The sequence below is a fragment of the Ovis aries genome, chromosome 16 (assembly GCF_016772045.2).
Source record: "Ovis aries strain OAR_USU_Benz2616 breed Rambouillet chromosome 16, ARS-UI_Ramb_v3.0, whole genome shotgun sequence".
Lineage (NCBI taxonomy): Eukaryota > Metazoa > Chordata > Mammalia > Artiodactyla > Bovidae > Ovis > Ovis aries.
The window spans coordinates 39,914,058-39,940,155 of NC_056069.1; the positions used below are offsets into that span (position 1 = coordinate 39,914,058).

Consider the following 26,098-nt stretch of genomic DNA (forward strand, 5'->3'; position numbering starts at 1 on the left):
CTGGCAAATTAAGAGCTGGGAACCAGTCTCCCTCTTTAGGCTGTGCTGCAACTCTGATGTTTATCTTAGCAACCTGGCCCTAAGGCTCCTTGGAGAAAAGTCCATACAAAAAAGAAAAAATGCACTTTGCTCTGATGTAAGCCTAAGATGTAGAAAAGAGGCAGAGAGCCAACACCTTTCCCATAATTAAATAAATGGGTGTTGAGAAACTGTGAAAAACTTTTTGTTTGCTATCTATTTTTTTTTTTTTTGATGATTTGTGGGGATTGCCATCCTTTTTTTTTTCTTTTGGAACCTGGCCTCTAGTAAGATGGGGTATTCAAAAAGCCAAAAGAGAAAAGATGAGTTAGATAGGTGAAACTGCTACAACAAAGAGATCTAGAAGATTGTGGCTTGAACGTATTAGAATTCTATTTTTCTTGGTTGGTTCCAGGTTGGGGAACAATGGGATAGAAAGAGAGGAGGGGAATGTATGGAAGTTGGATGGAGGATTGCTCCAACAGGTTTCTGAGGGATGTGGGCTGGTAAAAGCTTTTCTGCCATCTGTGAAACTGACTCCCAAATTTGCACTGGTCATTATCATTGCCACAGTCAGAAGGTGGAAAGAAGAACAAGCTTTGATGCATCAGACATTCTACTCCAAGTCACCACATTTTCCCAAATGGTTTTCTCTAACATGACAAGGATGTCCAGCTTTGAAGCCCACAATATCTATTTCCTCATTGCTCCATCCCTGACCATTAGCTGATGCAACATGTTTTAGTTTGGATTAGGGCAGCACACTTCTTTAGATACAAATTCTATTGTTAGTTAAGGTGGATTGAATTGCTCTAACATTGACCCAAGGGCTTGAACATGATAGAAGTTCCTTTTCGTGCCACAGTCTTCAAGCACTCAGGCTTCAACAAAAGGTTTCCAAGTTCATTCTGGTCATTGTTATTAGCATTCCACACAGTCGTAATGAGGAAAGATCAAGGGGGATTGTTTGTGGGAGTTTTACTGGCCAGTTCTATAAGTGGCACATGTAATTTCTGCTCACGTGTCATTTAGAGAATTTAATCCAGATTATACCTAAATGTATGGACTCTGGGAGAGAAGGGGGATAGATTTTGGTTAAGAGCCGACTGTTCTCTTCAAAGACTAAGTAGTTGGTGCTTGTTCTTTTTCCTTCTAGCTATGAAACAAAGGGGAAATCAGATACATCCAGCAACCATGCAGTGCTGAAGCTGGCCAAAGGGGATGAGGTGTGGCTGAGAATGGGCAATGGTGCTCTTCATGGGGACCACCAGCGCTTCTCTACCTTTGCAGGCTTCCTGCTCTTCGAAACTAAGTAAAACTATGAATAGATCAGCTCCACTTTGGGAAAGACTTATAGCTGAGATGGTGTTGTCACGATCCAAGGGATTTTAGAGTTGATGGCTCTACATGTTGTATTTAAAAACATTTTTATTGGTTACATTGCTAATCACAGTACAGTTACATCAATAATGTGGGATGACTCAGGGGCTCAGAAGAATAAACCACAAAACAGTCTTACCAAGAGACCTTGACTAATATACCCAGCAACATTTATTGCTCTTTTCCAGGCACCTAAAAGAGAATTCCCCTCTTCATACAGGTTAGAAATGATTGTTCCCATCAGAAAAGTCAGTTTTGGGTGCTCTAATAACAGCTTTCAGGAAGCTATAAGGTTTGGGGTTCCTTATTCTTTGGAGCATTTCAGAGAATAGGGTGCAGTGATTATGATGGGGACAACAAAAGAATAAGGGGCACTTGCCTGGATCAAGGTACCAGAATATTTGTAAAGTCTAAACTGGGGAGTAACACTTTGATCCAGTGGGTCAATATTCATGAATAAAGTAGATATATTTTAGTAATTCCAGATAGCTTTTAGATAGCAGAAGTATTCACAATGCTCACAAATAATTGACTCCTTTTTCATAAGGATACTGCTATAATTAAATCTTGACTTCTAATGGCATTTATTTTTGGAAATAGAATTTTCCTATGATCCAAAATTGGGCTTATCAGGTCTAGATTATCAGATGGACTCTTTTTCCATTGCATTTTTTACATTACGATAGAGCTCTGTTGACTCTGGCCTGCAGTGAGGGCAGGTTCATATTGTGCAAATGTAATCACCTACTTTTCTGTCAGCTTAGAAATTAGCCTAATATTCTTTACACACACTGGCATGGAGTATTTAAGGAATTGTAAACCCAGTCATATGCAGTCAAACTGATGCGTACAAAATATAAGGGCATTTCGCTCAGCAGACATATAATAAAATTGCTTAAGCTTTTTTAAAAATAGAAGATTATATGGGAATTCCCTGGTGGTCCAGTGGTTAGGACTCAGTGCTTTTATTGCCAGGCCTGGGTTCAATCCCTGGTCAAGGAACTAAGATCCCACAAGCTGCATAGTGGGGCCAAAAATTTTTTTAAATCTGTGTATTTTTAAAAGTTATATGACTTATTTGATTACCATATTTAATCCATTTTCATGGAGCATCCATACAGCTAGACTTTTGCCTATTCCTCCCCCAAAATCAATTCTCAAAGGATTAAATTTTCCACGAAAACTATGCTCATGAGAATGTGCCATAAATTCTGATGATAGAACCCCAAAGAATTAACTTTAAGCAAAGAATTATTGGAATATGAATTTATCTTGATGTTGAATCATATTTAAAATGCGCTACAGAGATGTCCATCTAACAAATATTACATAATGAATTCCCTTAGAAGTAATAAACCCTTAAATTTATTTTCCGTTATAATTTGAATATTCACAAAAGCCTTTTAACTGTAAATTTACTTGTATTTGATTACCTCTATAGCTAGAAATGGAAATAGTGAATGAGAGCTACCCTGTTAGCTAATTTAATGTATTCCAAATTCATGTCAGTCTTTGACTCTTTTCTTTTGATCTTCAAATATTTTGAAATTCTTCCTGAATCCATACGCAATACTATTTTAAAGTGAAATGGATATTAGCTCTAAGGTGCTTGACTGTAATATCTTTGTGATTTTTGTGTATATTTTCCCTCTCCCACCTCACCTTAGTATGGGGTCATGGGTTGAAGTTTATTTTTACCAAATTTCAAAACTTTCCTTGAAGTGCATTGCCAATAGATAACTGAATGTTGCATGTTTCCCAGAAGGACTTTATATCTAAAGAGCATGCATTACTAATAAAGTGATTTAGAGTAAGATATTGACCTGGCTTTAAATAAAACTGAGATGAGAAAAATGTAATAAGCATTACATGGAAATAAACCCACTTTTGTTAATTGTACTATTTTAGAATGTTTTTAATTAAGTTGAATAATCATGTAATTATAAGTCACTATGGGAAATAGATGGGGAAACAGTGGAAACAGTGTCAGACTTTATTTTGGGGGGACTCCAAAATTACTGCAGATGGTGACTGCAGCCATGAAATTAAAAGACGCTTACTCCTTGGAAGAAAAGTTATGACCAACCTAGATAGCATATTCAAAAGCAGAGACATTGCTTTGCCAACTAAGGTCCATCTAGTCAAGGCTATGGTTTTTCCAGTGGTCATGTGTGGATGTCAGTTGGACTGTGAAGAAGGCTGAGCGCCGAAGAATTGATGCTTTTGAGCTGTGGTATTGGAGAAGACTCTTGAGAGTCCCTTGGACTGCAAGGAGATCCAACCAGTTCATTCTGAAGGAGATCAACCCAGGGATTTCTTTGGAAGGAATGATGCTGAGGCTGAAACTCCAGTACTTTGGCCACCTGATGCGAAGAGTTGACTCATTGGAAAAGACTCTGATGCTGGGAGGGATTGGGGGCAGGAGAAGGGGACGACAGAGGATGAGATGGCTGGATGGCATCTCTGACTCAATGGACGTGAATCTGAGTGAGCTCTGGGAGATGGTGATGGACAGGGAGGCCTGGCATGCTGCGATTTATGGGGTCGCAAAGAGTCGGACACGACTGAACGACTGAACTGAACTGAACTGAAGCTTTGGAAAGAGTTGAAAGCAGCTGACTTTTGATCTATTTACTCTCTTTAGTACAGGGAAGCCCTGGAGGCCAAAGAAAAGGGCACATGACTCCACTGGACTGTAGGTAAATAAATTAATCATATTTGCTAAGAAGAAGTTCGTTGTTCAGACGCTAAGTTGTGGTCGACTCTTTCCAACCTCACAAACTGCAACATGCCAGGCTTAAGAGAATTTACATATTGAATAGACTTAATGGTTATCCCTGGTCACAAGACTGATTCAGTTCAGTTCAGTTCAGTCGCTCAGTTGTGTCCGACTCTTTGCAACCCCAAGAATTGCAGCATGCCAGGCTTCCCTGTCCATCACCAACTCCCGGAGTTCACCCAAACTCATGTGCATTGAGTCCGTGATGCCATCCAGCCATCTCATCCTCTGTTGTCCCCTTCTCCTCCTGCCCCCAATCCCCGCCAGCATCAGAGTCTTTTCCAATGAGTCAGCTCTTCTCATGAGAAGGCCAAAGTATTGGAGTTTCAGCCTCAGCATCAGTCCTTCCAATGAACACCCAGGACTGGTCTCCTTTAGGATGGACTGGTTGGATCTCCTTTGATTATGCTAAATAAGCCCAGAATTTAGGAAACATGGTTCCATGGCTAAGTAACTTTCTGGAATAGAAAATAGTCTGTTTGGTGATCTGAGAACCTCATTAGAGACCTCATTAGATCCTCATCTGTAACCGTGGATCTGAGAATATATTAATTTGCAAGGAATTCCAGAAAAAATTAATAGACTGGGTGGCTTAAACAACAGAAATTTAATTTCTCACAGTTTTGTTAGCTAAAAGTCCAAGCTCATGGGTCAGCGGGACGGCTTTCTTTCGAAGCTTCTTTTCTTGGCTTGCAGAGGGCTGCCTTCTGCTGTGTCTTCACATGGTCCTCTCTTGGTCTGTGTTTTCCTAATCTTTTCTTATAAGGACACCAGTCCTATTGGATTAGGTCCCACACATATGACCTCTTTTTGTCTTAATTACCTCTACAGGCTCTGTCTCCAAATACAGTCACAGTACTGGGGTAAAGACTAAAATATATGAATTTTAAAGAGACACAATTCAGCTTGTATTAAGGTAGGAGACTGATGGGCCCTAAGGTTGGATAGCTGCTATTTGTCAAATGGAGTAAAATTGAATTTTTGTCCAATGAAAAAGCTAATGGCAGAAGCTGAGCTCTGCAGAAGTAAAGAGATAAGATGACCACTCTTGAGGTCAAGGAGAACTTCCCTGTCTGCACATGCACAGGAAGGCTCCTTGGAGGTCAACAAGGGAGGGGCTCCTACCCCATAATGAGTAGACATGCACCCACAGTCCTACATGATGGGATCCATCTTAACAAAGAGTTGTGCACCCATTTTGGAGAGGGTCCTAGGAGCAGTCAAGTGTGAAAAAAGAAATGAGATAACCGGCCAAAGGTAAACAAAGACCTGGAAGACCTGTCCTCTATAATTGATTTCAATCATTTCACTACTGCATGCATCATGAGAGAGGAGGCCCACACCCTTTCTCTCTGGGTCTGTATCTCTGCCTGTGTGTGTGCTCATTTCCCTCCAACTCTTTGCAACCCTGTGAGCTGTAGCCCTCCAGGCTCCTCTGAGCATGGGATTTTTCAAAGAATACTGGAGTGGGTTGCCATTTCCTACTACAGGGGATCTTCCTGGCTCATGGATCAAACCCACATCTCTCTCGTGTCTCCTGCATTGGCAGGCAGATCCTTTACCGCTGCGCCACCTGGCTTCAGTCTTAAATAAATAAACTGTTTCTCTGAACGTTCTCCCACATGCTATGCTGTGTCTCTTATAATAAACTTTGTACCTGTTTTCACAGTTTTTGTCTCTTTTGAAGCATTCTCGCTTTCAAATGGGAGAACGAGTCAGGGCCGCTGCTTCTGGCCTCTAATACCTTGATGATCTGGTGGCTAGGAGTCCTGGTTTTCATCCAGACTGCTGCTGCTAAGTCACTTCAGTCGTGTCTGACCCTCAGCGACCCCATAGACTGCAGCCCTCCAGGCTCCTCCGTCCATGGGATTTTCTAGGCAAGAGTACTGGAGTGGGGCACCATTGCCAGACTACCCACATTCAATTCCTAGGCAGGCAGCTAAGATCTCTCTTCAGGACCGTTCACTGCTGCCTCTCGAGATCAGTAACAGAGAGTATGTTGCCCATGCAGGAAGGAAGGGCCTGCAGTGTCAAGTGAGATTTCCAGGACCTCAGCTTTGTCTGAAAATATCTCTACGATCTGCATCTTTGACCTTATTAGTAAAGCTTAATTCTGGTAAGATATCTGATTCATGTGAATCTAATCATGGGTGTTAGCTTAAGCAATATCTGTACTGCTTATTTTTTAGACTGGGGGTCACCATGAAATAATAGTACCTCCATCTATGGGTGTTTGCTAGAGTATTTTTTAGACATTTCCCTTTTAAGTTTCTCAAAATCAAAATAAAAGAGGGCTGGGTTAGAAAATTTATGCTTGAACAAAGGGCTAGAGGGAACAAATAGGTGCTAACTAAACAAGGAAGCCATTAGAGTGATGTGGCTCTCATGCCCTGGCATCCTCTGTAAGCAAGCGGAATCTAACCTGGTCTGAGAGTCCAGAAATCAAAGTACGAAACAAATGCAGTCAACTAGGCAATTACATCTAGTCAATGAATAATTTCCTTGCCTCAACTTTTCTCTATTAAACTCTCTCCCTAGCTCTTGGAGACTCCAAACTGCAAGGAGTGGGGCTATTTGTTATTTTATTGTACTTTTAAAATGCACTGAAATTAAAAACTCCAAACTATAATTGTAGAGATGGCAGGCAACAAATTAAAAATATTTTTAAACTTCTCAGATTTGTCTCTCATGAGCACCACCTGCTCAACATGTGCTTTTTATATTCCATGATAGCACACAAGCTTTTTGTGGGTGGTGAATAATCATAACTGGCACATTGCCTGCCATGTCACTAAACGAAGGGTCCATTGTAGTTATTGCCAAAGGTGAGCTGGTGAGCCTAACCAGCTCAGGAAAGAAAAGAGTACCTTCCTTCTGACAGTCATGGGACTACAGTCACTCCCTCGGTGTGAAAGGGAGGAAACTCAGGCTGTAAAAACACAGGATACTAACCCCAGATAGCTGAGAAGCTAAAAACAACACTTTAACATTATTCTTAAATATTTATGTATTTTTCATGTTTTTCAAGGCCAGAGAGGTAATAAACGGGTCCATAGAGCACAGCGGCTGGGACTGCAAGGAAAGTAAAACCATCCTGAGACATCCAGGGCCAGCCATGGGTCCCACCCCCACTCCCATCCCCCATGCCCCCAGGTCAACCCCTAGGGCACAATTTAGGATCCCCTAGAGTTTGCGATTTAGCAGCAGCAGCAGCAGCAGCAGCAGCAGAATTTTAAAATCTAAGCTACCTCAGTCCACTAACAGCCGCCCAGATCTGGAGGCGGTCCGAAGACGCACTAGCTCGCAGGCTCTACGGCTGCGCGCAGGCGCGTGGGGGCGGGGCCACGAGGCAGGAAATGTGCCCCCGAGGCGGACGCTAGGCTGTAGAGGTCGAAGTTCAGGCAGCTGCTGCTTCTTCGGTTTGGGAAGGAGACGCGGGGCCCATGGCGCTTAGGGGCATCACAGTCGTGGAACTCGGCGGCCTGGCCCCGGTTCCCTTCTGCGGTATGGTCCTGGCGGACTTCGGGGCTCACGTGGTGCGCGTGGACCGACCCGGCACCCGCAGCGACCCGAGCGGGTTGGCCCGAGGCAAGCGCTCGCTGGCGGTGGACCTGAAGCGGCCGCGGGGAGCCGCGGTGCTGCGGCGCCTGTGCGCCCAGGCGGACGTGCTGTTGGAACCTTTCCGCCCCGGTGAGCCTCCTGCCCCTACGCGGGGCCAGAGAGGGGACGGTCCCCGCAGAAGGGAGGTCGCCGCGCCCGGCCGCTTGGGGCTGCACCCCGCATGCTGCTGCTGCTGCTGCTGCTGCTAAGTCGCTTCAGTTGTGTCCAACTCTGTGCGACCTCATAGACTGCAGCCCACCAGGCTCCTCCGTCCCTGGGATTCTCCAGGCAAGAGCACTGGAGTGGGTTGCCATTTCCTTCTCCAATGCATGAAAGTGAAAGTGAAGTCGCTCAGTCGTGTCCTACTCCTAGGGACCCCATGGACTGCAGCCTACCGGTATACCTTTACCCTGTTGCCACCTGAACCCTTTCCATCCCTTTCTAGACCTTGCTGTTGCATTTGATGTTGCTGATCGTTCGCCCCCTGAGACGATCTTCCACTCTTGGAGTCCGAGATAATGCTGTTGTCCCCACTTTCCCTATACCTCTGACTCCTTCCCAAGTTCCCCCCCTTTTTTTTAGTTACTCTTTCCCATTTGCGTTTCTTAATTACGTGAAGGTCATGAACCCTATGAGAAACAAACGAAAGCCATAGATTCTCTCCCTGGAAAACTGCATGTAGGTTCATAGTCAAACTTTGACAAATTTTGGAGCTTGGTTTACCGGGGTAAAGCCAGGCTAACACCTGCTTCCTTAAATGCTGGGGTTCAGGTTCCAGCTTCTGCTCAATTTCCTTTACACTCTGCTTCTTGCAGCCCTTATCCATTTCTGCTGTTTTTATTTTTTATAGGCAGGTGATGGCCAAGTCTATAACTGTGCCCCCTTCTTTTAGAGCCACAGACTTCCAGAATAGGCAAGTTCTGCCCACTTCTATCTGACTGTCTCCTAGGCACTGCAGCTTCCACATATTCCAAACAGTCCCACGTCTTCCCTACTAAAATGTCCTCTTCTCTTTCTGTATCATTTCAGTGAATAGAACCAATGTCCACCCAGTTGCCTGAATGAAAAACTCGTACCTTTGTCTAGGCTCCCAAATCTTCCTTTTCCACCACCAGCTTTCAGTTATCATCAGTCCCATCATTCTTCTTCCTTTCTGTGACTTCTGGATTCTTTGCATGCCTGCTGCAGCTTCCTTGATAACAGTTGTAACAGCCTTTTTAAAGCTGATGTTTGGGTCTAGCACCACTTTGATCTTTGCTCAGACACCTGCTGTTGCTCAAGTACAAATCCCAAGCTTTGGTATATAGCTGGAAGTCAGTAAATGGGGAATGAATCTGCTATGTGGGGCACCAGGTGTATTTAAATATGTGAATGAATCCACCCTCAGATCTGAGATTACAACAATAATAATTTAGTAATTAGGATTATGTTATAATTTAATAATACACAACTTGAAATTGAAGGAGACTCCATATGGGTAAATAATTTGTTGCAGAATTAGGGGAGAGGTGGAGCTAGTTGCAGGGGGTGTTGGGGTGGTTTGAGGCTGATGTTTTTCTAGTTAGAGAAATAGAGTTCTATTTTTTATTGAAGTATGGTTGATTTACAATGTTGTGTTAATTACTACTGTACAGCAGAGCCACTGAGTTACATATATATTCTTTTTCATATTTTTCATTTATCACAGGTTTATCACAGGATATTGAATAGAGCTTCCTGTGCTATATGGTAGAACCTTATTGTTTATCCATTCTGTATATACTTGTTTGCATCTGCTAATCCCAAGCTCCCAATTCATCCCTCTCCTATCCTTCCCCCTTGGTAACCACCAGTCTAGGAATAGAATCCTTTTGTAACTTGTCATAGCTTTGTGGAGACAAAGTCAGTGAGTTTTACTATCTAATTTTATGTCTTTAACCCCAGGACTCCTTAGGTTCCCTGGCTTTAGCAGAATAAATATTGATTGACCCTTGAACAAACCAGGGCTAACCTGTACTTTAGTTACAGTGGTTCTTCACAGTTCCTCGGCATCCATCAACCACAGACTGTGTAATACTGTAGTATTTACTTTTGAAAAACTGGATGTCAGTGGACCCAAACAGTTCAAACTCGCCTTGTTCAAGGGTCAGCTGTACTCGCTGATAAGAGCAATTAAATGCTGTTGTTGCTAACCCTTCTTTCACCAGATATTTATACTGAGTCTTTTTGTAGAGGAACTGCTGGGCATGTTAAAGGCCTGTGGGAACAGATGAGGCATGAATCCTGCCAGAGGAGCATCTGAGCTGTTTGGGAAGATGGAATATATACATGCATAAGCATAGCAGGCACCCATGCAGGCATAGACATAAAAGAGGTCCTGAAAGGAAAAGCAGCTTCCAAAGTGAATTTTTGATCAATTAAAGACCCAGAGTAACTTCCAAAAGAACAGACCACTTCTAATAAATTACTTAGGAGCAAACTGGGGAAACTCTGAAGGGGCTGACTGAAGGGATGGCATATCCACTCTGAAGATGTTTGGGTATGCCTGCAGGGATGTAGGGCAGTGCTGAAGGGAAATAGCATTCTTGGGGTGGGGGGATCTGCCACACATTCCAGAAATGGGGGCTTCACTGTCTGGGTTCTTAATTACTGGCAATACGTTCACTATAAACTCACAACAAATGTTACCAATTTTCCTTGCAAAAAAGTGCTATTTTATATTTGCCACAAAGAAGGGATTATACCCATCTTCAGTTCATGCTGTCTTCAAAAAAAATGTAACTTTTCTCTTAAGGGGTAATGGAAAGACTCCAGCTCGGTCCAGAGATTCTGCAGAAGAAGAACCCAAGGCTTATCTATGGCAGGTTGAGTGGATTCGGCCAGTCAGGAAGGTTCTCCAAGGCAGCCGGACATGACATCAACTATTTGGCTTTGTCAGGTATGTTGGGAAAAAAAAAAAGCAATTTCTCTACACTCTTTTTTCCCCCAGTCAAGATCTACAGTTACACTTATTAGAAAGAATGTTTTAAAGGTGAAGTTTGGAATATTTATTGGAATTAATAAAGAGCGTGTACTTCTTTAAAAAAGATTGGTTTGTCTTGGAACAATCACTGTCAGCCTCCCTCTGGTGACTCAGATCGTAAGGAATCTGCCTGCAAAGCAGGAGACATGGGTTTGATGCCTGGGTCAGGAATATCCCTTGGAGGAGAGCATGGCCACCCACTCCAGTATTCTTGCCTGGAGAATACATGGACAGAGGAGCCTGGCAGTCTACACTTCCTGGCGTCGCAAAGAGCCGAGCAACTAACACTTTCACTTTCCCCTGCCTTAACACACAGGGAGGCGTAATACACTCACTAGTAACATTTACTGACTATGTTTGTGGAGTGAATTCTCAAACAGGCCCCTGCTAAGAAGTAAGAGACTTATTGATAGCAGAAATGGTTGCTCTGTGGTTTGCAAAGATGTATTAATAGTTTGATTCTGGTACCCCCTTACTTTATTGTGAATTGTTGACTGAGGCATGATTTTAGAAATTCTGTGAATACTAGAAAAAGCCCATGGTTTTCACCTGTACGAACATATCTTGAAAGTGTTAACCACTCAGTCATGTCCAGCTCTTCGTGACCCCATGGACTGTATCCCACCAGGCTCTTCTGTCCATGGATTTTTCCAGGCAAGAATACTGGAGTAGGTTGCCATTCCCTTCTCCAGGGGATCTTCCTGACTCAGGGATAGAATCTGAGTCTCCTGCATGACAGGCAGGTTCTTTACCCTCTGAGCCACCAGGGAAGCGCTTCAGTTCAGTTCAGTTCTGTCGCTCAGTCGCTCAGTCGTGTCCGACTCTTTGCGACCCCATGAATCGCAGCACGCCAGGCCTCCCTGTTCATCACCAACTCCCAGAGTTTACCCAAACTCATGTCTATTGAGTCGGTGATGCCATCCAACCATCTCATCCTCTGTCATCCCCTTCTCTTCCTGCCCCCAACCCCTCCCAGCATCAGAGTCTTCCAGTGAGTCAACTCTTCACATGAGGTGGCCAAAGTATTGGAGTTTCAGCTTCAGCATCAGTCCTTCCAAAGAAATCCCAGGACTGATCTCCTTTAGGATGGACTGGTTGCATCTCCTTGCAGTCCAAGGGACTCTCAAGAGTCTTCTCCAACACCACAGTTCAAAAGCATCAATTCTTTGGTGCTCAGCTTTCTTCACAGTCCAACTCTCACATCCATACATGACCACTGGAAAAACCATAGCCTTGACTAGACGGACCTTTGTTGGCAAAGTTATGTCTCTGCTTTTGAATATGCTCTCTAGATTGGTCATAACTTTCCTTCCAAGGAGTAATCATCTTTTAATTTCATGGCTGCAATCACCATCTGCAGTGATTTTGGAGCCCCGAAAAATAAAGTCTGACACTGTTTCCCCAACTATTTCCCACGAAGTGATGGGACCAGATGCCATGACCTTAGTTTTCCAAATGTTGAGCTTTAAGCCAACTTTTTCACTCTCCTCTTTCACTTTCATCAAGAAGCTTTTTAGTTGCTCTTCACTTTCTGCCATAAGGGTGGAGTCATCTGCATATCTGAAGTTATTGATATTTCGCCCGGCAATCTTGATTCCAGCTTGTGCTTCTTCCAGCCCAGCGTTTCTCATGATGTACTCTGCATAGAAGTTAAATAAGCAGGGTGACAATATACAGCCTTGACGTACTCCTTTTCCTATTTGGAACCAACCAGTCTGTTGTTCCATGTCCAGTTCTAACTGTTGCTTCCTGACCTGTATACAGGTTTCTCAAGAGGCAGGTCAGGTGGTCTGGTATTCCCATCTCTTTCAGAATTTTCCACAGTTTATTGTGATCCACCCAGTCAAAGGCTTTGGCATAGTCAATAAAGCAGAAATAGATGTTTTTCTGAAACTCTCTTGCTTTTTCGATGATCCAGCAGATGTTGGCAATTTGATCTCTCGTTCCTCTGGCTTTTCTAAAACCAGCTTGAACATCTGGAAGTTCACGGTTCATGTATTGCTGAAGCCTGGCTTGGAGAATTTTGAGCATTGCTTTACTAGCATGTGAGATGAGTGCAATTGGGTGGTAGTTTGAGCATTCTTTAGCATTGCCTTTCTTTGGAACTGGAATGAAAACTGACCTTTTCCAGTCCTGTGGCCACTGCTGAGTTTTCCAAATTTGCTGGCATATTGAGTGCGGCACTTTCACAGCATCATCTTTCAGGATTTGAAACAGCTCAACTGGAATTCCATCACCTCCACTTGCTTTGTTTTTAGTGATGCTTTCTAAGGCCCACTTGACTTCACATTCCAGGATGTCTGGCTCTAGGTGTGTGATCACACCATTGTGATTATCTGGTCTTGAAGATCTTTTTTATACAGTTCTTCTGTGTATTCTTGCCACCTCTTCTTAATATCTTCTGCTTCTGTTAGGTCTATACCATTTCTGTCCTTTATCGAGCCCATCTTTGCATGAAATGTTCCTTTGGTATCTCTAATTTTCTTGAAGAGATCTCTAGTCTTTCCCATTCTGTTGTTTTCCTCTATTTCTTTGCACTGATCACTGAGGAAGGCTTTCTTCTCTCTCCTTGCTATTCTTTGGAACTCTTCATTCAGATGCTTATATCTTTGCTTTTCTCCTTTGCTTTTCACTTCTCTTCTTTTCATACATATTTGTAAGGCCTCTTCAGACAGCCATTTTGCTTTTTTCATTTCTTTTCCATGGGGATGGTCTTGATCCCTGTCTACTGTACAATGTCACAAACCTCCGTCCATAGTTCATCAGGCACTCTATCTATCAGATCTAGTCCCTTAAATCTATTTCTCACTTCCACTGTATAATCATAAGGGATTTAATTTAGGTCATACCTGAATGGTTTAGTGGTTTTCCCTACTTTCTTCAATTTAAGTCTGAATTTGGCAATGAGGAGCTCTTAGAATGACCTAATTCTAGATTTCTAAGAATCATATTGCTGAGTAAAAGAAGTCTCAAATAGTCTGTGTGTACACATTTAAAGGTTGAGTAAAAGAGTGAGTGGAGAGTTGATTTTTCACATCTATTTAAAAATGCAATTCCTTTTCTTTTTTGTGTTTATTTTCTTGCATCTCTTTCTAATAAGAATGGAAGTGCCTTATACCATTGTTAAGTCATAAACTAAGTGGATAGCAACCATTCCCCTCCCCTCCACAACTCAGTGAATAAAAACTTAGCAGTAGAATTCTGAAAATGTTTGTAGGAATAAAGTTTTAAGGAAAATAAAGACAAAAAAAAAAAAAAGGAAAACCATCTTATACCGAACAAGTTTAGATTTAGAAAGGCATTAGATATTAATTTTTACTTACAACTAGTAGCTAAAGAGATTGGTTTTCCTTCTAAGATGTTCAGGTATTTATTTAAAGTACACATTAAATGGGATTTATAACCCATTTACCACTGGATGGCTTGTTGGTAAAGAATCTGCCTGCTAATGCAGGAGACACAGGGTTTGCTCCCAGGTCCGGGAAGATCCCATATGCCGTGGAGCAACTAAGCCTGTAAAGTACAGGCTTACTGTTGAGCCTGTTGTTCTATAGCCCCGGAGCCGCAATGACAGAGCCCACGTGCCACAGCTACTGAAGCCTGTGTGTCCTGGAGCCTGTGCTCTGCAAAAAGAGAAGCCACTGTAATGAGAAGCCCACACACCGCAATTAGAGAGCAGCCTCCACTCAGTGCAACCAGAGAGAGCAACGAAGATCCTGCACAGCCAAAAATAAATAAATACAAATTTAAAAGACACATTAAATTTACCCTTAATGGTCCTCCATTTTTTTTCCCATGGTATAGGTGTTTTATCAAGAATTGGCAGAAGTGGTGAGAATCCATATGCCCCGTTGAATCTCCTGGCTGATTTTGGTGGTGGTGGCCTCATGTGCACAATGGGCATCATTATGGCGTTGTTTGAACGCACACGCTCTGGCAAAGGTCAGGTCATCGATGCAAGCATGGTAAGTGATAACTGGGGGAAATGATAAACCTAGCGTTTTTTCCTAAGGTTTATACATGGCTGCCTCAAATCCTCTTTTGAACAAGACAGGAGATAAATTGAGATTTGAAATTTGAATCCAAGTTAGCAAAGATAGCCTTCTCTTTAAAATAGCTTCCTATGTTTGACATGTGTCCCAGTGTCATATTTTGATCGTCTGTTTGTGGAGTCAGTTTTCTAAACTGTTCATGACTCACCTGATTACTACACTGTGTTTCAGCAATTTTCCCCATCTTGTGTTTTGCGCTTTGAATATGATTTTTAAGAGATCTTCATTCAAAACTGGGCTCAGGAGGTCTCCTTTAGCAGGAGGAAGAGATTCTTGATGATGCTCAAATAAAATGGACCGTCTAGACCTTCCTGCTGCTCTGTGTAGTGGAGATTCGAATGTCAGGATGCTTCAGTGTCTTCACTCTCACGCACGGAGCACTTGCTTCATGTTCTCCTAGGCACTTCTCCTGTGTGATCTCTCCTAATCCCCCAAACAACAATTTCACTTGGAATACATTGTTTGTTTGTTTTTTCCAGTTCTACCTGTTTATTGCTACCAACCCATCTCCCTCCAGACCCCTCACACATGTGCACTCAGTTGTGTGACCCCCATGGGCTGCAGCCCATGAGGCTTTTTTGTCCACGGACTTTCCAGGCAAGAATACTGGAGTGGGTTGCCATTCCCTTCTCCTGAGATACATTGGTACTGAACCCAGTTAGACCCGTAACAGGGCTTCCCTGATGGCTCAGCAGGTAAAGAATTCACCTATAGTACAGGAAACACAGGAGACGTGGGTTTGATCCCTGGGTCAGGAAGATCCCCTGGAGGAGGAAATGGCAACTCACTCCAGTATTCTTGTCTGAAAAATCCCATGGCCAGAGGAGCCTGGTGGGCTACCGTCCGTGGGGTTGCAAAGAGTCGGACATGAATGAGCAACTAAGCACAGATCCATAAAGCTGTTAGGACATCTTTCTTCAACAGACTCATCAGTGCATTCAGAACTTTGCCTGAGTTCTCACAGCTAGTTGATGAGAGCCCAGGCTAGTACCACTATACAGGTTACATTTGGACCTATCTTTGCTGGTAGGCTGTAGAGTGGATCTGATGAAGACAAGACTAAGAGATAAAGGCAAGTACTAAAATGGTCAGTGATAGAATAGGTCTGAATTTAACGATTCCTATTTGGCAGTGGAGGGAGAGGAAGGAATCAAGGATTGCTCCCTGATCTCTGACTTAGAAGACCCAGTGGATGGTGGCTCTGGTACCCTGGGGAGAACCACTGAAGGAGGAGGCTGATTGGAGGGGACATACATCTTATTCTTTTAGACGGATAGTTTCCAAATGACTTTAGCAGCAGAGTCTATGACCTAGGCCTGCCCATGATGACCTGGAGTCATCTCTTCATCAGACTGTTCCCTTAGAAACTAGAGTTAGGGCTTCCCAGGGGGTGCTAGTGGTAAAGAACCCACGTGCCAATACAGGAGATGCCTGAGACTTGGGTTCGATCCCTGGGTTGCAGGGATCCCCTTGGGGAGGGCATGGCATGACACTCCAGTATGCTTGCCTGGAGAATCCTCATGGGCAAAGGAGCCTGCTGGGCTCTAATCCATTGGGTTACAAAGAGTCTGGATATCAGACAGGACTGAAGCAACAGCATGCATGCACATGGCATGTGGGGTCTGTTTTACTGTGTTTACTCCTGACCTAAGGGAACACTTCTGACCTGGGGGACTGCATGTTGGCATGCAGGCCATTGCCTATGTGATGAGAATAATATAAAAAGTTGGGAAATTGAGGCTGCAATTTCCCTGTGTCAAGGGCTGTCATCCGTGGCAGCATACGCTGCGTGTGGATGAAGGGGGAAGAAAGGTGTGTGCTCGGCAGCCTCTTGATGAGATAAGGATTATAATTGCTGTGTCTTGTCCTGTGTCCTTCTATGGCGCCCAGTAAAGGTGGAGTTAGATTAGAGCCTGTTTGTATCCTGAGTGACCCAAAATAGACCCATAACACTGACAGGACGTCTTTTTTCAATACTCATCAGTACATCCAGTGTATAAAAGAGATTAAATGTATATATGTGTGTGTGTGTGAGATGTTTCTATATGTGTGTTTGTGTGTGTATGTATAAATGTGGGGACTGTAAAATCTGTGTAACCTCATTTCAAAAAACAGCACCACCAAAGGCCACTTATGCAAACTCCACTACTTGGTGACAGCAAATGTCAGATCCATGGATTCAAGTGTTCATGAGCTTCTTCAAGCTAAAAGAGAAAACTGAGACGTATCTAAAGATGGGCTCCCAACTGGCTCAGTGGTAAAGAATCCACCTGCGGACCCTGGAGACAAGGGTTTGATGCCTGGGTTGGGAAGATCCCCTGGAGGAGGAAACGGCAACCCACTGCAGTCTTCTTGCCTGTTAAATTTTGTGTTTGTTTCGTAGCCAGAATCTGTGAGAAATCCCATGCTCACGGTTGGAATGGGGCCTTTCTATTAGTAACCTCAGAGACAAGGATACTTTGCTGGCCCTCTTCCTGGACTGCCAGCAGCGTAGGGAAGTGTGCTTTAGTTAGCTCAGTGCATCCAGTCTCATGACAATCATACCGGAGATGTGAGTCCTTTTTATTTCAGGACTAGTGGGAAGCTGGCATTCCCAAACTAGTTTGTCTGTACTCAGAAAACCCTTATCACCTGCCACCCATGTTGTTATGTTTATTCTGTAACTTTCTAGTGATAATTAAAGTTAAAATATGTTAAATATTCAAATTTGTTTTTCTTGTGCTTGGTATCAAAACTAGAATCAACTAAATATAACTGTCATGCGATTTACCTTTAAAATGTGATCTGCTTCATGTGTTTGTGTGTATGTGTTTATAAGTATTGAGATCAGATGATAGATTTTTAAAAAACCTTTTTATTTTCAGCTTTTTTATCCTGAACATATATAAACGTAAAGAGAATATATAATTAGCTTCCTAATGGTGCAGTAAGCTTACTAGTGAAGCTAGCCTCACTTAGCTTCAAAAATTGTCAACATTCTGCCAGTCTTATTTGAAAGGAAGAGCAGAAGTAGTTCCCTGAAGTCTTTTCTGAACAATATTCCCTGATCTGAATAGTGCAGGAGCTCTATCATAAACCTGCCCTAATTCACTTTCTCAAAATATCAAAGAAGTTGTATTATTAGGTATAATCCTTCTTATTAGAAGATAAACATTTTTATACAAACATTTTTTTAAAAACCCAAGTAGGAAACAGTCATAATTTGTATAGTTTCATTACCTGGATTCACATTGCATTCTGTTTCTTCAAAGGTGGAAGGAACAGCATATCTAAGTTCTTTTCTGTGGAAAACCCAAGAAGCAGGATTGTGGGACCAGCCCCGTGGACAGAACGTGTTAGATGGCGGAGCGCCATTCTACACAACCTACCGGACAGCCGACGGGGGGTTCATGGCTGTCGGAGCATTAGAGCCCCAGTTCTACGAGCTGCTGATCAAGGGTGAGTAACTTTTCAGGAACTTCTTTTCTGTGGATGTTTTCCAGCCTCTATTTTGGGGTCTTGTGAAGTTCATGATGTCTTTTATTATGTGTATATATCCAGTTTATAATTAGCCTAATGATGGTCATCATTATATTGTGAGGCACTTCCCCCATCTTTTAAATTGACAAGTAGTTTTATTAAAAAGGTCTATAAATTAGCTCAGATTAAACAGATCATAATCCTTTTTGTGGGCGTTCAGTGTTTTTATTACATTTCATACTCAGTGCTGTGCTAAGTCTCTTCAGTTGTGTCCAACTCTGTGCGATGCTATGGACCGTAGCCCGCCAGGCTCCTCTGTCCCTGGGATTCTCCAGGCAAGAATCCTGGAGTGGGTTGCCATGCCCTTCTCCAGGGGACCCTCCCAACCCAGGGATCGAACTCAGATCTCTTATGTCTCCTGCACTGGCAGGCAGGGTCTTTACCACTGGTGCCACCTGGGAAGCCCATACTCAGTAGTGCTGGATATTTTTCTTGCCCGTTGCATGGCCACAGTCTGTTCTTGCCTAGAAATGGTCTGCTGGTTCTACCAGTTTTTATTCCTTGATGGATAGTTGCCCCTCCTGGTTCTTAATAATGGGGTCACCAGAGCACAGAGAGACTTTGGCAAGTGAGAGTTTGTTGGGATATGTCACCATCACTTGATGCTTCTGCGGTTCACCTTTCTTGCAGATTCTTGTCTTACTGATATGTTGCCACAGGTTAGCAGAAAAATTTGGGATCCCTTCTGCCCTGACTGATAATTGGACTGCACTTATTTTGTCCCTGTGAAATGTGAATTTAAAGTTTACTTCACAGATCATTTGGTTTCTAAGAAGTTTTAGAATATATGCTGAAGCAGTGTGACAGGCACATGTGCTGCAGCACATTCATCTTCCAGTTTTAAGTCTGGAGTTCTATGTTTGATAGCTTTTCAGATGCAAAATGCTGCTCAGAGTAGTCTGTATATAGCTGGAATGATGGTTTTTATAAGCATCAGAATGCATTCTGTGACCAACTATATTAACTTCACTAACTTAACCATAAGTTAGAAGAACGATAGAACAGAGTGGTTTGGACAAACTCCCACATCTGTAATGATTTTTTTGTTAGTGTTAATTTATTATTTCACCGTACATTTTGAGATCTTTGAGACCATAGCTTCATTTAGCTCTCAGTGTCTGAGCATAAATACACAAGGTTTTTGTAAGGCTCAGACTCCTCTGTGCTATGTTCCTAATGCTTTCCAGGGCAAAGAAATCTGAAGATACTGAGACTCTCATGACATAACATTCTTGTAGTAAAGGCAATAGAGAATTTTTTTAAGTTGCTTTAAAATTTCAAAATACTTATTAAAAGAAAGCCAGGAAATAAGTGTTGGTGAGGATGTGGAGAGATTGGAACCCCATGCATTACTGGTAAGAATGTAAAATTGTACAACCATTGTGGAAAATGATATAGTGACTCCTCAAAAAATTAAACATAGAATTACCATATGACCCAGCAATTCTACTTCTGGTTATATATCCAAAAGAATTAAAAGTGGGAACTTGAACAGATATTTGAACAAGGACTTGGGAAAGCAGAGAATAGAATATTAGTGTTTAATGGGTAAAAGTGTTAGTGGCTCAGTTGTGTCCAGCTCTTTGCAACCCCATGGACTGTAGCCCGCCAGGCTCCTCTGTCCATGGATTTCTTCATGCAAGAATATTGGAGTGGGTTGTCATTCCCTTCGCCAGGGGATCTTCCCAACTCAGGAATTGAACCTGGGTCTCCTGCATTGCAGGCAGATATTTTACCATCTGAGCCACCAGGGAAGCCGGTACAGTTTCAATTTGGAAAGATAAAAAGTTCTGGAGATGAATGGTGGTAATGGTTCCAGAACAGTATGAATGTACTTAATAACATAGTACTGTATTCTTAATAGTGGCTAAAATGGTCAATTTTATATTTTGTATATTTTACCACAATTTTAAAAAATGAAAGAATTCAAAATAATGTATTTTTTATGAAAAAAGTGTAAACAACACAGAATTTATAAGGTAAGAGGTAAAAATTCTCCCATGTCCTTCTACTTTAGGAAAGTTTGGAATGTGGCCTTTATGAATTTTCCCTGTACACATACGGACACAATTAAATTTTTAAAATAATCTATATAATATAAATATATTATAATTTGTATATGTATTTGTATTATATAATTTTTATAATGTATATAAAACTATATACAGTATATAATTTGTAAAATACATAATCATATAAGTTTATAATTAATAATTTTTTAATTAAAAAATATAGCAAAGACATCCTTTTTTGTCAGTACCAAATATCTTCCTCCTCACCCTTTTAAATAGCAGCCGTGTTGACACAGCTGGTGTGTCACAGTCAGGGGTGGAAGTGTCCTGATTTCTAGAAAGAGTCGGACATGACTGAGTGACTGAACTGAACTGAACTGATTCCAGTGTACAAACCTGTGTACCTTAACAAAACCTGTGTAACCTTAAGTTTAGTGTTTGTTGGAGAACTATTGGCTCCAGTTTTAGTTGGTGATTCTGATCACATTCTGATTAAAAAAAAAGGAAACTTCATAAAAGCATGCGTGTATGTTTCCAGCAGTTAGCTGTGGTCTACTTAAGTGCTTTGGCTAACTGCTCATTTTATATGCTTCTTAATCATAGAGTTTGGGACAGTCAAGAAGAAGAAAGCAAAGTGAAAGACATCCTTAGAAATAGTTCTTCATAGATTACTGTGGTAAATCTGAAACTATGGCTTTATCTCTTTCCTGGTTTTGAATGGGACAGGTGGCTACAGAGAACAATGTATTTGCACAGATGTTTTTTCACAGCTGTTCAGAATTATGTGAGTTCTTATAGCCTTATATCCCTCAAAACTCTAAGAAGAGCTTATAGTATTCCTGTCTTCTTACCTCTGTAGGCACTTCTGCATCTTCAGAGCAGCTTACAATTATTGGTCATTGTTTTTCAACATGGTAGATAAGGAAAGGATGATAAAAAATGAGAACTGCTTGATTAACTTGGCTAAACTTATGCAAAATATTATGCATAATTTAAATTGAGAAACCCTCTTATACAAGAGAGAATAAAAATGACAGTTACACCAAACCCCAAAGGCAAAGTTGCCCTTTGGGTATAATTTAATCAGCACTGGAGTTGGGGTGTGTCTACAGGGGTGGGTTCCTATAGTCAATAAAGGGAGCACAGATGAAGTCATGGACTGGAGAAGCCATCCTTCTTGTGATATTCCCTGGCAAATCCTTTCATCTTCTCTGCCCCTTGTGTTAAGGGGCCCTTCAGAGCTCTTTGTACTTGAGAGAGAAAAGGTCTCTGTGTCCCCTGTTGACTGGCTGGCTGATAACTTGCTCTCATGTGCGCTGTCGGAACAATTTGCTTGTGTCTTTGGGCTTCCCAGGTGGCTCAGTGGTAAAGAATCTGCCTGCCAATGCAGGAGACTTGGGTTTAATTCCTGGGTCAGGAAGATCCCCTGGAGAAGAAAATGACAATCCACTCCAGTGTTCTTGCCTGGGAAATCCCATGGACAGAGAAGCCTGCTGGGCTACAGGGGGTCACGAAAGAGTCAGACACAGCTTAGCGACTTAGCACACACATGGCAGATACTAACTTCATGAGGAAGTCTCTTTTGGAAAAACTTCTCAGAGGGAAGAAGTTGATTTCTGGAAACTAGACAATTAAAAATAGACTGCTTTTGATGAAATGTAAATAGTAAGATCTCGCAAAGACTTAGAAACTGTCTGTTTTGAGTCCCGTTACACTACTGCCTTCTCCAGCTTTGGCTCCAACTTCAAGTTGAGTTTAAATTTCTTCTCTTGACTCACTTGAGAATTCTTATAAAATATCCCATTTGGGGCAAGTATGATGAGTTCAAAACTCATTTGCACTGATTATATTTACTATACCCAAAGCATGCTGATTTAAGAAATTCTGTTTTTCTCTCAGGACTTGGGCTAAAGTCTGATGAACTTCCCAATCAGATGAGTATAAAGGATTGGCCAGAAATGAAGAAGAAATTTGCAGATATCTTTGCAAAGAAGACAAAGGCAGAGTGGTGTCAGATCTTTGACGGCACTGATGCATGCGTGACTCCTGTGCTGACTTTTGAAGAGGTTATCCATCATGGTCACAACAAAGATCGAGGCTCGTTTATTACTGATACAGAGCAGCGTGTGAGTCCCCGCCCTGCTCCTCTGCTGTCCAACACCCCAGCTCTCCCTTCGACTAAAAGGGATCCTTTTGTAGGAGAACACACTGAACAGATTCTTAAAGAACTTGGGTTCAGCCAGAAAGAGATCATTCAGCTTAAGTTAGATAATATTGTTGAAATTCATAAACTTAGTGTTAATCTCTAAGTTCCAAGCCCCATAATGCAAATGAATTTGAACATTGCATTTACAGTATAATACAAAAAATTGTGTGCATGGAAACATGAAAAAACAGTATCACAGTGGTCTAACTATTCTAATCAGGAAACAGGACTGATTATAGAGTAATGATGGAATTGTGAAAATGGTTATTGTGGCTTTTGATTTGGGAATATTTTTAGTTTGCCTGTACTAAATTGTGGCAGTTTTTCTGCCTTTCAATTTACTTGATAGGTTATATTTGTCAATTTAAAATGCTTATATATTTATAAAATACTTGAAATACATTAATATAATGCTTTTTATTAAATAAAGCTTTATTCCCCATAAAGTTTACTCCTGCTTCTAAATTTGTGAAAAGCTTTCAAGAAAGTTCTTTCAGTAGTACTAACATAGCCTTTTGTTGCTCATTGAAATATTTTAGGCTCTGCTGTTAACCAGAATGAATGTCCTTAGGTGGAAAAGTCTGATCCTTTTAATTTGGTAAGAAAACCATTCAGCTGGTGTCTCTGAATTGAAATTTTAGAAAATGTCCTTGAGGTTTCGTTCAGATAACTGCCACCTCTCCATCTAGACCAGCTCCTGTGTATAACTGCCTGTTATTAGCATCATCCACGTGTGTCTCTTTATCAATAAACTGTACCATCATCCATTTGAAAGTCTTACTAGACTTTCCTTCCTCTTACTAGTCTCCAGCTTCCACTCCCAGTATGTCTACCTCTATCTCAATAGACCCCACAGTTTACCTATCACTCCATTTGGCCACTGTTCAAATGTCCCTTCCAGAGAGTCCTTTCCTGATCCCTGTCTAAAATAGCACTCACTCACTCTCCGGGAACCCTTTTCATTTTCCTTCATACTGCCTATCACTGCTGACATTGTATGGATTAACCCCTGCCTCATTCCTTCTAAATTAGGGAGTGCTAAAATGGAAACTTTATGAAGGACTTTGTAGGTTTCATTCATTGCTCAGTTCCCAGTTCCTGGAATAGTGCCTGGCCCATATGGGAAATTTTGTGAATATTTATTAAAGTGATGAATCTCAATAGTGAAGTGCTATCAGTTCCACTTTCAGAACTCCCATCTCCTTCCCTTTCCCCATATCCCATTGCTTCTTTCATCCAGACACTATCACTTCTTCCTTGGACTACTGTTCAACTTCCCTACCCAGCTTTACACCCCTAGTATCATTGCCTTCAATTTCCCTGCCCCCCATCCTTAGAAAGATCTGGAATCTCATTTCCACACAGCACAACATCCAAAAGAAGAGAGGGTCTCAGCCGCCCTCTGCAAATCTTATCTCATGTTTCCTTTTGTTGTTCAATTACTCAGTCATGTTCGACTCTTTTCCACCCCGTGGACTGCAGCAGGCCAGACTTCCCTGTCCTTCACCATCTCCTGGAGCTTGCTCAAACTCATGTCCATTCAGTCGATGATGCCATCAAACCATCTCATTCTCTGTCATCCCCTTCTCCTCCTGCCTTCAATCTTTCCCAGCATCAGGGTCTTTTCAAGTGAGTCAGTTCTTCCCATGAGGTGGCCAAAGTATTGGAGCTTCAGCTTCAGCAGCAGTCCTTCCAATGAACACTCAGGACTGATTTCCTTTAGGATCAACCAGTTGGATCTCCTTGCAGTCCAAGGGACTCTCAAGAGTCTTCTCCAACACCACAGTTCAAAAGCATCAATTCTTCAGCACTCAGCCTTCTTTACGGTCCACCTCTCACATCCATACATGACCACTGGAAAAACCATAGCTTTGACTACACGGACCATTGGCCAAGTAATGTCTCTGCTTTTTAATATGCTGTCTAGGTTGGTCATAGCTTTTCTTCCAAGGAGCAAGCGTGTCTCCTTGGGTCAAGTTAAATCACAAGCCATCCCCATACTGGTCTTTGGTGGAGAAGGTAGGATTATCCTTAGAGAAAACCAACTTGCTCCTGGAGCTCCCCTGGACTCAACTTCCTGGAAGCATGTGGATGTTTGAGGGAGGGGTAGATTCTGGAAGCTGGTCCAGATTCCATCAGAATGAAGGAGTGGAGAATTTATGTTAACATCTCTGACATACAGTATCTCAGTTGCTCTTTACCAATCACAAGAGGTAGACAGCGTAGGTTTCTACACTTTATAGATGTGGACACAAGGCTCAGATGGTCCTAAACCTTAGTTCACATGTCCCTTAGTGTCTTGATTTTTTTCATGGTGGCCCTAAGCCAAAAGAAATACATAATCATTCCATTTGTAAATAATTAGGTCCCAACAAGGCAATGGCACCCCACTCCAGTACTCTTGCCTGGAAAATCCCGTGGACGGAGGAGCCTGGTAGGCTGTAGTCCATGGGGTAGCGAAGTCAGACATGACTGAGTGACTTCACTTTTACTTTTCACTTTCATGCATTGGAGAAGGAAATGGCAACCCACTCCAGTGTTCTTGCCTGGAGAATCCCAGGGACGGGAGAGCCTGGTGGGCTGCCGTCTATGGGGTCACACAGAGTCGCACACGACTGAAGCAACTTAGCAGCAGCAGCAGCAACAACTTAAGTATTTTTGTCCTAACAGCTTATTAGCTGATTGAAAAATATAGTGGACACACTTGAAAGAAGACATTTATTTTTCATTCTTTTTTAAAATTTTTAATTTTTTCATTCTTTTTAAAAAAATTATAGTTGATTTACAACATTGTGTTTCAAATATAGCAATGTGATTCATTTATGTATATATACTTCTCAGACTATTTTCCTTTATAAGTTATTACAAGATATTGAATATAGTTCCCTGTGTTATGTAAGGATTGTAAATCTTTGTTTACTTATTTACATATAGTAGTTTGTATCTGTTAATCCCATGCTCCTAGTTTATCCTTTCTCTACCCCTTTATCACCTTTCTCTTTTGTTAACCATAAGTTTGTTTTCTATGAGTATGTTTCTGTTTTTTATATAGGTTCATTTGTATTGTTTAGATTCCACATATTAGTGAAACTATATAATATTTGTCTTTCTCTGACATTAAGTATCATATTCTCTATGTCCATCCATATTGCTGCAAATGACAGTATTTCATGCTTTTTTATTGCTGAGTAGTATTCTGTTGTATTCTATTGTGTATATATATATACCACATCTTCTTAATCTAATTGTCTGTTGATGGGCAGTTAGGTTGTTTCCATGTTTTGGCTATTGTAAATAGTGATGCTATGAACATTGAGGTGCATGCATCTTTTCAAATTAGAGTTTTTGTCTTTTCTGCCTATGTCCTCAGAAATGAGATTACTGGTTCACATGGTAGCTCACCACCTTGGTTAAGTTTATTCCCAGGTATTTTTTTTTTTTTTAAACTTTACAATATTGTATTGGTTTTGCCATACATCAACACGAATCCACCACGGGTGTACACATGTTCTCAATCCTGAACCCCCCTCC

General features: G+C 41.8%; 2 protein-coding genes across 4 annotated transcripts in view; both read left to right on the forward strand.

Annotated features, from left to right (window-relative positions):
* C1QTNF3 (C1q and TNF related 3) overlaps positions 1–3,297 on the forward strand; it is a 32,478-nt gene extending 29,181 nt beyond the window's left edge. For all 3 annotated transcript variants that reach the window (XM_004017062.6, XM_012097112.5, XM_004017061.6), the window contains exon 6: positions 1,175–3,297. In XM_004017062.6, coding sequence (XP_004017111.1) covers positions 1,175–1,334 — 160 coding nt within the window. In that variant the 3' untranslated portion in view covers positions 1,335–3,297. The remainder of the gene's footprint in view (positions 1–1,174) is intronic.
* Positions 3,298–7,560: 4,263 nt separating this feature from the next.
* AMACR (alpha-methylacyl-CoA racemase) lies at positions 7,561–23,013 on the forward strand. Its single transcript, XM_004017063.6, has 5 exons — positions 7,561–7,867; positions 10,551–10,694; positions 14,583–14,743; positions 18,082–18,268; positions 22,261–23,013. The coding sequence occupies exons 1-5, from the start codon at positions 7,621–7,623 to the stop codon at positions 22,668–22,670; spliced, it is 1,149 nt and encodes a 382-aa protein (XP_004017112.2). The 5' UTR covers positions 7,561–7,620; the 3' UTR covers positions 22,671–23,013.
* The last annotated feature ends 3,085 nt before the right edge of the window (positions 23,014–26,098 follow it).

Excerpts from the sequence above, each read along its gene's own strand:
- AMACR (XM_004017063.6), top strand. The coding sequence starts at position 7,621 with ATGGCGCTTAGGGGCATCACAGTCGTGGAACTCGGCGGCCTGGCCCCG. Across the intron at positions 7,868-10,550 it reads GTTGGAACCTTTCCGCCCCG|GGGTAATGGAAAGACTCCAG; the intron begins GTGAGCCTCCTG and ends TTTTCTCTTAAG. Across the intron at positions 10,695-14,582 it reads CAACTATTTGGCTTTGTCAG|GTGTTTTATCAAGAATTGGC; the intron begins GTATGTTGGGAA and ends CCCATGGTATAG.